The sequence below is a fragment of the Coptis chinensis genome, chromosome 9 (genome assembly GCF_015680905.1).
Source record: "Coptis chinensis isolate HL-2020 chromosome 9, ASM1568090v1, whole genome shotgun sequence".
Lineage (NCBI taxonomy): Eukaryota > Viridiplantae > Streptophyta > Magnoliopsida > Ranunculales > Ranunculaceae > Coptis > Coptis chinensis.
Genome location: NC_141464.1, coordinates 78145189 through 78157255, shown reverse-complemented (window position 1 = coordinate 78157255; position 12067 = coordinate 78145189). Strand labels below are relative to the sequence as shown.

The following is a 12067-nucleotide window of genomic DNA, read 5'->3' as shown; positions in this document are numbered from 1 at the left end:
AAATTATATTTGATATCTATATAAATCTAATCTAAGTTGATTCCAATTAGGAAACTACTACTCAAAGATACTGATTGATCCAACGCTATATAAATCTAATCCAGACTGACTGACTATTACAACATGGAATGGTAGTATGTATCTCTGGCTATTGCAACACGGAATGGTAGTACATGTGGTAGAGTTTGTAAATTAGCAGTTACCTATTCAAGCATTCAACTTTGTACTATCATATCAGCATATGCATGTTTTAATTTGTGTTTTATGACAGGGTAGATTTGATATGATCTATAGTGGAAGGGACAAGATTGAAACCCCGGAACAGGTACTTTTTCAACAACAGTAATTTTGTCTCCAAGCAAGTAAGCCATAACTTTTAGCATTATGAATTGTTCAACCCGGATATTCCCGTAATTTTAGGCCGGACCACATCATTTGAAAGTTGGTGTATCCTTTGAGTTTATTTAACTGGAAAAGAAACATACCTGACTTTTTCATTACTTAATGTATGTCCTCTCTCTCTAGCTTAAAATTTTGACGCATCAGATACAATATCCATTCTCACACCTATAAGCTGTAAGTGCAAGTAGTATTAACTTATCAAATCGCCATCGCGTATTTTCATACTTTTGTAGGTTTTGAAATGTAAAAAGCGATGAAATTTCAACAAAATTGGCATTTAGCATGGAAATAAGATGAATATGCTAATTGGAAACAAAGCTTTTTATTAAGTCCAAAAGAAGCCCATTGAACCTTTAAAGCAAAGCCCAATGGGCCTGGTCAAAATAGTCAATTCGGTCAACTCCTCAATAAGTCTTGCGAAAAATCAACTAAACTTCAGAAAATCATATCTTTGACTCAATTTTTGACGTGGACTGGCAAAATCCATCAGCGCGACAAGCTCTACACAAATGGTATATAGGTTCTATCAATTTACTGGGTTGGGAATTAAAATAGGTCCGAACCAAGACAAAGTAAAAATCTAATTACTATTCATCATGATGTCATTAAGGGAAGCTTATGTAATCACCCTCTTTCTCCACTTAACACTTGCACAAACCACTTCTAATTATTTATCTTGTAATGAGAATTACTATTCACCCACTTTCTCCACTTAGATTAAATAAATCTACTATAAAAAATAGATTAATTTGTAGCCTTTGGATTGAAAATGTAAGATGTAATTTCGCCCCCATTTCACTCCTTTGAAACTATAAATAGGAGAGGTGGTGCTCTAAATAAACTTGCCAATTTACTTGTGATTTGTGGCCTTGTAGCCCTTCACTCTCTTCTTCTTCTTCTTTATTTTCATTAGTTGTAGTTATCTCACCATGAGCTAACTCATCCCTTGTGGAGGTTAGATAAACCCATGTGAGGATAACTCTACTAATGAAGACGTAACTCAATTGCTTAAAATTTAACAAGTTTAATTTTTACTTCAATTACAAAATAATTAGAAGTGGAAAACAAACTAGAGGTTGAAGAAGTGCTCTAAAGATAGAGTGCTAATTTAATCTCTCATGCTAGTAGAATCTCTTTAGAGATTTTGAAATTCTACTAGGGATCAAAGTTTAATTATTCACTTTGATTTGTCTATGAATCAAAGTGAATATGAAAACTAACAATTGAAATATGTCTTTTAATAATAATAGTTTGAATCACATGCGGTAAATTAATCCTCCACACTTCTCTCTCTTCTATCTTCTTTAGTCATTTTAGAATAAATTTGTTATTAGTAACTTTTGTAACTTATAATTAAAAGAAATAAAGTATAGTACTGTAAAAACTTCCACCTAAAGCCTTCTCTCATTTAAGGTTTCTCTTGAGTACTCTAGCTAGCTAAGTTGTGAACCAAAAGTGCTTCAATGGTAGGCATGGGACGATTCCTTTACTCGAACTATATTTCAACATGAATCAAGAGTAAGGTAATTGATATAAGTGTGAGTTGGAGTAACGTCCAATTTAATATTTATCAGTCAGCAACTTGGTTTTTATGGAAATCCCATTTCCACTTCATAAATCACCTTATGGAGTTTTGGAAGTACGTTTCACTATATAAGTTTGGGAATGAATTGATGTAATGGTATTTTATGGTTTGTGAACTACCGGGTTCGCCACTTGAGTGTCAAGACAAGAATCGCTAATGTTCACATATTTTTTTTGTGATTATATTAGGGGTACCCTTATATCAGTGTTGTTGTTTATAAGGAGATAAATGAGAGAGAAATTTGTATAGAAACTCAATAAGAAAAGATGTGTTTATCATTCACAAAATTGGGCTGGACGTGCCATTCTAAACTAAGATAACTGGCAACCTATAATGTATGATACATCAGAATCAAGCCATAAAACAACAATAACACAATTAAGACTATCGTTGACTTTAATATATACCTATAACTTATGTACAAAATAGTATTATCCAATAACAAGTTAGACAAAAGTTAACTTTGATAAATTTATCCAATATCAAATAAAGCAAAAGTGTAGCATTTAATAACACATACTGAAGTTAAGAAGTAGTAACTAGCATCTCAGTGTCATATTTCACCATTGTTTCCATCCAACTCAGTTACAGCTTGTCCATTGTTCAATATTTAAAAAAAAATCTTATACAAATTTAAATTGCCAAAAATTTTCGAAGTCCCACCCTTTGTAAAATTGACCAGAATTAGAAGTTGCTAATGGTTAATAATTCTCGAATATGTCTCAGACGTGGAGATAAAGAGATAAAGAATCTAGTTTGGGAGGGGGCTTTTTGCCACGTGATAGGAACGATACGATAGCATTAATTATTTGCCAAACAGTTGAATAAATAATGGTTTTTTAATCTTTAACCGCACGCACGGTAGTAATATATGTGTGCTATAAGAACTGCTCAATGTTCATTTTAGACCAAAAAAACCAAATTGAAATCCTTGAAGCCCTAATTTTCTGACCATTTCCAATCTTTCAAAATGAGAAATCTTAATTTGATTGTTCGTATGTCACTCAATAAAATGCATAAATTGTTCAAGACATTCACTCTTCCGCAGAGAAGGAAGATTTTGAGAAGTCTTGCCGAAGTTCTTAAGCATTAACGAGAGAATGCACACCACTACTACGCTTAGTCTATACTTTGATTGGGACACCAAGTGGGTAAACTTTGCTACCGAATCGATAAGAAGGATTTGGTATTTAAAAAAGTGATATTGCTCTTATAATGGGTCTTAGTGTGAAGTGGTTTCTAATTCATTCTAATCTACACGGCGCACATGAAGATCCCATCCCAATTTAGGGCAAGGTTTTTTTTAAAGGAACCACGATTTCTGAAACAAAAATATTAGAAGCTAGAAACTTGGCAAAATCAAGTGTTGGTGAAGAAAGTCGAATGATGTGTTTAGGCCGAATAGGTTGTATGCACTTTGCTGCAGGTTGTGCTTCCGGGATCCGCTAGGATGGTTGATGGGAGGTATATTGATCTTGCCAAGAATTTAAATGCATTTGACAACTTTCCTTGGGGCACACCTTTGTTTGAAATGTTGGAAGAGTCTTTGGAAAGACATATCTAATCATGTGAGTGTCGAAAAGGATTCTTTTGTAGTTTATGGTTGCTTAATTTGTTTTGTTATTTGGGTATATCTTCACATCCCATCTCTTGGGGCTCGGAGACAAGTTGATGGTAGGTTCTCAATAATACTAGATTAGATAGACTTGCCTTCTAGAAACATACATCTACATACTTATAAGAAAAAGATTCAACCTCTTAAGGGGAAGGCAAAGGTGTTGGAAAGTCTAGATCCTGTCTGAAGGAGAACCGAATGAAGAAGTGATAAAGGATGCTTTGGCGTAACAATCCATGCAAAGTGGTGCAGCAGTTTGCCGAAAAAATACAATAATGAGGAACTGCTTTCAAAGACGCATTAAAAAGTAATTAAAGACCTTGTAAGTAACTTGTTTTTCTTTATCGCTTTCAACAATGTTGCATGTTGTTTCCCCGAATATGTCAGCAATACTTATAAGAAGTACTAATAATATATGGGTAACCAGTTTTTTACATTTGAAGTATTCATATAATTTTATAATGTTATAGAAGTTGTAATATGATATGGGTACCCTATTATATAGTCTTGAATTGGAATTGCAAATCTTAGAAATTAGTTGTTATATGAAGCACTGATAATGTGTTGTTGTAGAACTGCATGTCTCAGCATTTCTTCATATATGAAGCACTAATATGTTACGGTACCATGATTGATATATTGTTGAACAATATATGTTAGCAACTATGCATATATTGTTTTTCTGTTGTGGTGTACAAATAGTGAAGTGGGATCTTAATTATATTCTTTGTTATGTGCTCTGATTAATCTAAAACAGGTTACTAAGGAGGTTAGGGTTGTTAGGGATATACTCCAGAGTGAAATAAGGACTGACATGGAAACAATAATTCAAGAGATTGTTCATGGTGGGTTGAAAGGTGGTATATATGGAAAGTTTAGATATTGAGGTTGTGAAAGGGCCTAGAACAAGGAGTAGAAGTTTAGAGGTTGAGGTTATGAAAGGAGCTAGAACCAGAAGGCCAAATAAGGCAAGCAATATAAGCGTAGATGCTATACTGAAAACACCAACAAAATCTTCTCGCGAAAGGTTCATTCATAACCTAAGAAAGGGAGTTCATCTGCTTCTAAGAAAGTTACCTTTGAGGTTTCTCCTAATTCCTCATATCAAAGAAAAAAAGCATTGGACAAGGATCAAAGCCTTGAAGTTCTGAGAGATACTTCAATACCTGCTCAGTATGAAATAAAGAAATTAAAGGAAAGTGGTCAAAGGTTGTGGTACCCGAGTTCAGCCATCAAGGGCAAGCAAAGATGAGGCTATAAAGGCTAGTGAGAGGTAAACCTTGAAGAAAAAAATATCAAATCAGTGAGAGAACAAGGGAACAGGAGATGAAGCTTAAAGAAGCAGAGACACCCAAACAAAGAAGAAAGTTGATCAAGGTTGAGTTAGATGAAGATGAAGATGTTGGACAATAACAAAGAGGGCAAAATGATTCGGAGTTAGTTGTTGCAAGTGCTTTGCAACAGATTAGTGAGGACATACCAAAGGGGACATACCAAGGACATATTGTGGAGATGGAGGAGGACCTGGTGGGGGTACAGACTGATATAATACCTTATGTTGAATCTACAATGCTTGACCATGTACCCTTTTACTCTCCTTTGGCTTATGCTTTAGTCTTTCCTCCTGGTGATCTTGATGGGGAAGCAGTCCTGAATAGAGAAATGGAAAAAAAATCAATTTTGCTTCACTATTGGCTGGAATTGCTATCCCTATCACCATCAGAAGGAGCAAGCACTGAAAATGTTGTGACATATGTAGATGATGATCAGAATAATGTGGGTCAGCATGATGCTGCTGATCTGGAGGCCCCTGATGTGGTACTCATTCACACTGAAATGGAGATGGAAATGGATAAGAAAACTGAAGAGAGTGGTCGTAGAAGGAGCATTGGCTGGAATTTCTAGCCCTATCACCATCAGAAGGAGCAAGCACTGAAAATGTTGTGACATATGTAGATGATGATCAATAATGTGGGTCAGCATGATGCTGCTGATCTGGAGGCCCCTGATATGGTACTCATTCACACTTGAAATGGAGATGGAAATGGATAAGAAAAACTCAAAGAGAGTGGTCATAGAAGGAGGAAGAGGGGAAAAACTTGGAAAAGAAAGTACTAGTTTATGGGAAGAGAAAATGGGAAAGAATGTGACTCATTGATCAAGGTTGCTCACATCAACCTTTTATAAGAAAACAACTACCACAGTAAGGTAAATATTGTTAATTATTACCGGAAAAAGTTAAGTAGGAAGAAGAATCAACAGAGCTCTCCAAATATGAGAGTTTTTGGATACAATCAAGTCATTTCAGTACATAATTTTTATTCATTACATGGACGACAGTGGGTGGATGGTGAGGTAATGAATCTACCATTAGTAATTTGCTCTACAACTATCAGCAACTTGGTATTAATATGCAAAGTAAACTACTATAGAAAGTTAATTGTTACTAATTACTATATGATTCTTTTTTAGGTTCTCTGCTTATATGCCAAGCTATTGATTAGGTGGTATAACCAGTACTTTAAGGAACTTGCCATTCCAGAAGAGGAAGTGTATACTGTTGTGGAGGATGTTTACTTTGTTGTGAGTTTTCTATACTTTAATACTAAGTTTCTTTTGAAGCTTACTCACTATTCTTCCTTAAGTTTGGTAAGAGAGTATGGGATATTCAAGAAAAAGCAATAGGACCCAAGTTTTCGAATGCAAGCCCGGATGAGAGAGTGGGTAAATTGGTTTGTACCATATAGATGAAATTGTTAAAGAGTATTTGGACTCCTTTGAAGGAAGGATTAGAAATCAACCGCACCCAGTAAAGGGTAAGGGAGTAAATGTACCTCTTCAAGTTCATAGTAGTCATTAGATTGTTGATGTCTTTAACCTTAAAGAGATGAAAATGTGCACCTATGATTCTCTTGGTGGAAACCAAATTTCTTATGAACAACTTGCTTTAGAGATAATGATTCCTTATGTGCTCAGATGTGTTGATCCAAGCTCCACTGTTGATTTGAACACATCATGGGCTCGTGAATTTCTTAGTGTCACACAACAACCAAATTCCAACAGTTGTGAGTTGTATTACCTTGCCGTTATAGATAGTCTTCTTAGAGGTGTTCCTAAGAGGGTAAACCAAATTGACATGCAACCATTTAGAATGCAATTGAGGATTGGAATGGATATTATATCATGTGGATTAAATCCAGATGAAGTAGCTAATAAGAGAAAAGAATTCGAAAAGAGGTTAATAGAAGGAAGTCCGCAAGCAATGAGGACCAATAACACCCTTCAGTATGAGCAAGAGGAGAAGGGTGCTAAGAACCAAGTGGCTAAGGATGCAGCTGCTACTGAGAAAGAGGCACTAACGCAAGTTGACATTGGCATAGAGTTACAGAGTGAAACAAATTCAACTGGAATTGACAAAGAGCCCAAGGATGCTAAAGTTGCTACTGAGAACCAAGTGAACATTGACCAATGCCAACAGAGCCAAGCAGATGCAGCTGGAAGTGACCAAGTGAACAAGGATGTTGAAGCTACTACTGAGAAACAACTCCACATTGACCAAGATGAAGAGAGTCATCATGATGCAGCTAGAAGTCAGGTATAGCCGAAGGATGCAAAAAACAACAAAGATAAGGATGGGAACACTGTTGAAAATGGTGAAGATGGGTCTGCTGACCAGCAGGAGAACATAGCTAAAGGCAAGAACTAGGGGACTTCGAAATGCTGATATATGGTGCCATTGAAGATGTCTGTTATCATTTCGCAATGCTTCATTTTGATAAACGAAATATTTTGATGTCAGTGGTTTGTTTTGATATCGTCTCTCATTTTCAAGTTACAATCCTAAGTGTTTCAATTGTGAATGTTAATTTTATAGTATTTCTTTTCTTTGCTACCTTACATATTGATAACTTCAATAGACAAAACACCTGCCACTTTATAAACAACAAAATACCATTATATTGATTCCCAAATAACTTACATAGTCACAAAAAGGCTAATGAAAATCCAAAAAACTTTACAAGCATAGTTGCTGACATTACTTCTATAGGTAGCGGATGGTTGACTCAAATGAAGTCTTCGTTGGTAAAATCTGGTGGAACCCCAGCTGAAAAATCAATCCAAGCAGCATCATCTGTTGAAGTAGGGTAGGTTGCCATGTTGTGTCCAAGGGCACCACAACGGCTGCACCTTCTCCTTTACACTGACACACCCTCCCCTTTAGAACGTTTCATCTTCTTTTGGGGACTGCCAGGCATTACCTCATCTGTGGGAGGACGAACCATGATGTTGTAACTTCCCCAATACCACTATTTTTTGCCTTTCAAAGGTGTCCAATTCTCTCGATAGGTATTCATCATCATTTCCTTTGAGTAGCACGGCAGGCAGAAGTTATACACACAAAATCGACCATCGTCAATGGTCTTCATCGCATGGTCGCAAGGAATACCAACTTGTTGAAAGAAACCACATGTACAACATTTATTTAGTAGGTCAATTGTATCCTTGCAACCTACGCTTAGTAACCGAAAGTACACGACTCACTTGCCCTTATTGTAGTGAACGATCGACTAACATAACGAGAGGAATTGATTACATCCTTAGTTGATTTCGATTCGTCCTTTGTCTTCAACTTCAAAGCCATAACCCGATAGTCATAAAGTGCCTCATAATGTTCATTCAATACCATTTAGCAGAGATGTAATTGGCATAGCTCGCCCGACATAATCATCTTATTTCAGCTTTTCGATATGATTTGTATAACAAATTCCATACCTTCTCATTTCAAAGATAGGCAAATGACCACGCATCTTTGTTTCAGAGGGAATCTTTATTACTTTTCTCAGAACCTTTACTATCGCTACACCAAATGCGACACATGATTCTCACAAAGTCAGCTTTATCATAAGTTTTTGCTACAACCTTTAACTCTCGCTTTTGGTGTCTTCTTTTATTGACATTGTTAGAGATATGTTGTGCACAAAAGCAATGATACACATTTGGAAGGATTTTCGACCTACGACCGAGAATGCTTTGCATGTCTATCCGATAATAGAACAAACTTATCTCAGTAGGACCAACTACAACATCTCCGAGTTTCTAATAAACCAATCCTAATATTCATTGTTCTCATTTGGGACTACACCAACTAACCTAATTGGAAAATAATGACTATCTCCATCAATAGAAATAGCGCTTAGGATGACAGACTTGTATCTACCTTTCATGAAAGTTATATCGATCATAATCAATAGACAAAGGCACTTTCTGTAAGCATGAACAGTTACGCCATAGCTCACAAACAAACGATCAAACTCATGGCTCGCTTGTTGTTATTATATCGGGTGGCAACTGATAAATTTTCTTCAGTTCTTTCAAATAAATTGGTAGCATTGTATGATTGACTGAAGCTTCCCCTTATCTACATCGAAACAAAATAGACCAGCTAAGGTTACATATGTTTAACAGTTATTTAATTAGTTGCTGATAGTTACAAGTCATTTAATTTAGCTTTCCTAACACCATGATAGATACAAGTTAGTTACAAGTTAATCGAAAAGATGATACATGTTCTTCATAGTATATTCTAAAGAATAATTTGGTGTACAAATTGATGTTCATCATAGTATACCCTAAAAAAAATAGTACTAAGACTTTACATATTTCTACTAGTTCTCCTCATAGTTGCTGGCAGTTACAATAGTACTTTGACCTTTTCTAATGCAATTTCTCCAGCTCTCCATGCAACTTTATATGTTACATCAGTTAGTTATGCCTATTTCACCTCCAACTACAGGTTCTTTGCAGTCAATTCTTCATTGTCCCTAAGCTTGGACATAACAATTTTTGAAACCTACTTTGCGTCTGCTTGTGAATTTTTTGAAACAGCCTTATCTTGTGCACAAGTGTGTGCATCTCTAAAAGTTATTACCACCCACATATCAGACCCAGTTTCAGGTTTTGCATACAAATGAAATGGACAGTTAGTTGTCTTACACTTCATTACCACATTTTGGGAGGTAGTATTGCAATGACGTAAATCAAACATGTGTGCAATTGCATAAGATTTAATGTCTTTCATGAGATCATCTCGAGTGGCATAATGCTGACCTACTTTAGGGGGTACAAACTTCAACCCTTCATTACAAGAATTTACAACCTCACTTTGGTTTGTAGGGGTTTTTGGACTATGAGAACCACACAAAGGATCATATCCTTGACATAGGTCTTCAAAATTCAGATATTTAGCACCAAAAACCATAGCATCAACCACTCCCTCCAATTCAAAATCAATCTCACTTCCCCATTGCCATCATTCACAACTGTTATAGGTGTTTCCCCCCACAAATACTCTTGACTTCGGTTCGGAGTCGACCATATATCACCATCATCACGATTGTATTTTTCAACTTGATCATAATCTTCATCATCATCATCATCAACTACCACAACTTCACCCGCAACAACATTTTCATATTCATTTTGAAATTCAACCTCCTCATTACTTCGAGAACTGCTGATTATGTTTTCTTGAGGAATGTCAGTTGTATCAACTAAATCATTTAGTATTTGAACTTCATCATCATCTTCATTTTGAATTCACCCTCCTCATTACTTCGAGAACTGGCAATTATGTATTCTTCAAGAATGTCAGTTGTATCTCCATATGAATTTTGCAAATCAAACTCTTCATAGTCGGGTTGATCAACATCTTCAACACCAGTGAGATCATCCTCTGCATTATAATAGCTCAACCATTAGTGCTCGGACTATCAGCAACTTAAACTATATTATCCCTTGTAATATTTATACTGCTCACCTTCAATGACAATTGCAAGAGGTATCCTTCCGTCTTTTGATTCTTGAGCTTCCTTTTTTTAGGAACAAATCTAAAATGGTTACTAAATGTCAAGATTTTAACAGGGATATATCAATAACTAACGATTTACAAGCATACAACATGTTCGCCATCCCTCACCTCGCCATGACCTTTTCGAACGCCTCCAAGCTGTGTGGGACCTTTTCATTTTCCACATCTTACAATTGGCGAAGTCCCAGTTGAAGGTTGTTCTAGCGGATCTGCTAGAGAACACAACGCTTATAACCATCAAGAACCAAACCATGTACTAAAACTAAGCATAACTAAAATAAAATTAGTCATTTACCTTATGGTTCGGCCCACAAGTTTAAATTGATTGAAGGACCCTTTGATTGAAAGAATATTTCTGTCGAGCTAGCACTTTTTCCTTTTAAAAAAAAATTGTTTCCTAGGAGAATCAATTATTAAAATTTCTTCATTGAGTTTCTTCTTCATACAATGTTCTCCACCAGTTGATCCAGGACATGCACTCTTTGGCAGAAAAGGTTTAAACAGCTCACTACAAACTTGTTTCTTCTTCATACTAGGAACTCCATAACTTGATCCAGGACTTGCACTTCTAACTATTTCTTGTTTAAATAGCTCACTACCAACTGGTTTATTCTTCACATTAGGTTGTCTACCACCTTTTCCAGGAGTAACACTATCTTCTTTAAAACAAACCAAGGCGAACTTTTTTTTGTTCTTCACACTAGGTTGTCTAGGACTTGATCTTCTAACTTGTCCTGCTCCCATACCATATGGTGTGATGACGATTGCTTCATTGATAACCCAAACTTTCATTGCTTTCGTTGGAGTTTTCTCGCTTTTAATTATGTTCAAGTAATCGGTTTCTTTTGTCCTACAAGGGACTTGTTCATCAAATACCTAATAGAAAAATCCAATCTCATGCGTGATGACACAGCTTCAACAAGACACATGAATCCTTCAAAGGGAGTATCCACATCAAACACTCTCAATTCCACCTCACCCCCTAGATACTTCATCACACCATGCTTGTCAGATTTTATCTCACCATCATAATAAATAAGCATATTGAATGAACTTGCAAAAATACCAAAATACAAAGTTAGCACAATAAAAAGTAGGTGTTTTTAATGAAACAACTATAAAGTTCTTTTATTTATTGTTCTACATTTATGACATTGTATAAATACCATAACTATGACTATAAAATCAACATGAAAATGGTAAACAACCATAGAAACCTTATAAAAAAAACACTTACACTTCTACGTAAAACCACAAAGAAGCAAACTGAAATATAAACCTACGTAGAAACAAACCAACACTAAAGACAACAAAACAAATATCAAAACTGACCATTATCGAGGTTTGTGTTGTTTTCATCCACCAAAATCTTTAGAAAAATCGAAAAGGAGAAAATAAAATAGAGGAACAAAAAATAAGAACCCAGAGAAAAAAGTGTAGCTTTGGAGCTTTGTAAAAAACATTTGAAGTTGGCACAAAAAATGAGGTAAATATTGTCTTGTCTTTGAATTACAAAAACAACAAAAAAATTGCTGATAGTAGATCTATAAATTGCTGCTTCCTAATTCCCACAATATCTAAAGTCCGTTTTTATTTT

General features: G+C 35.6%; 1 protein-coding gene across 1 annotated transcript in view; it reads left to right on the top strand.

Annotated features, from left to right (window-relative positions):
• LOC147478316 (serpin-ZX-like) overlaps positions 1–4488 on the top strand; it is a 28647-nt gene extending 24159 nt beyond the window's left edge. Inside the window, exons 6-7 of the mRNA XM_086586215.1 lie at positions 272–325; positions 4360–4488. Coding sequence (XP_086442341.1) covers positions 272–325; positions 4360–4488 — 183 coding nt within the window. The remainder of the gene's footprint in view (positions 1–271; positions 326–4359) is intronic.
• Positions 4489–12067: the final 7579 nt, after the last annotated feature.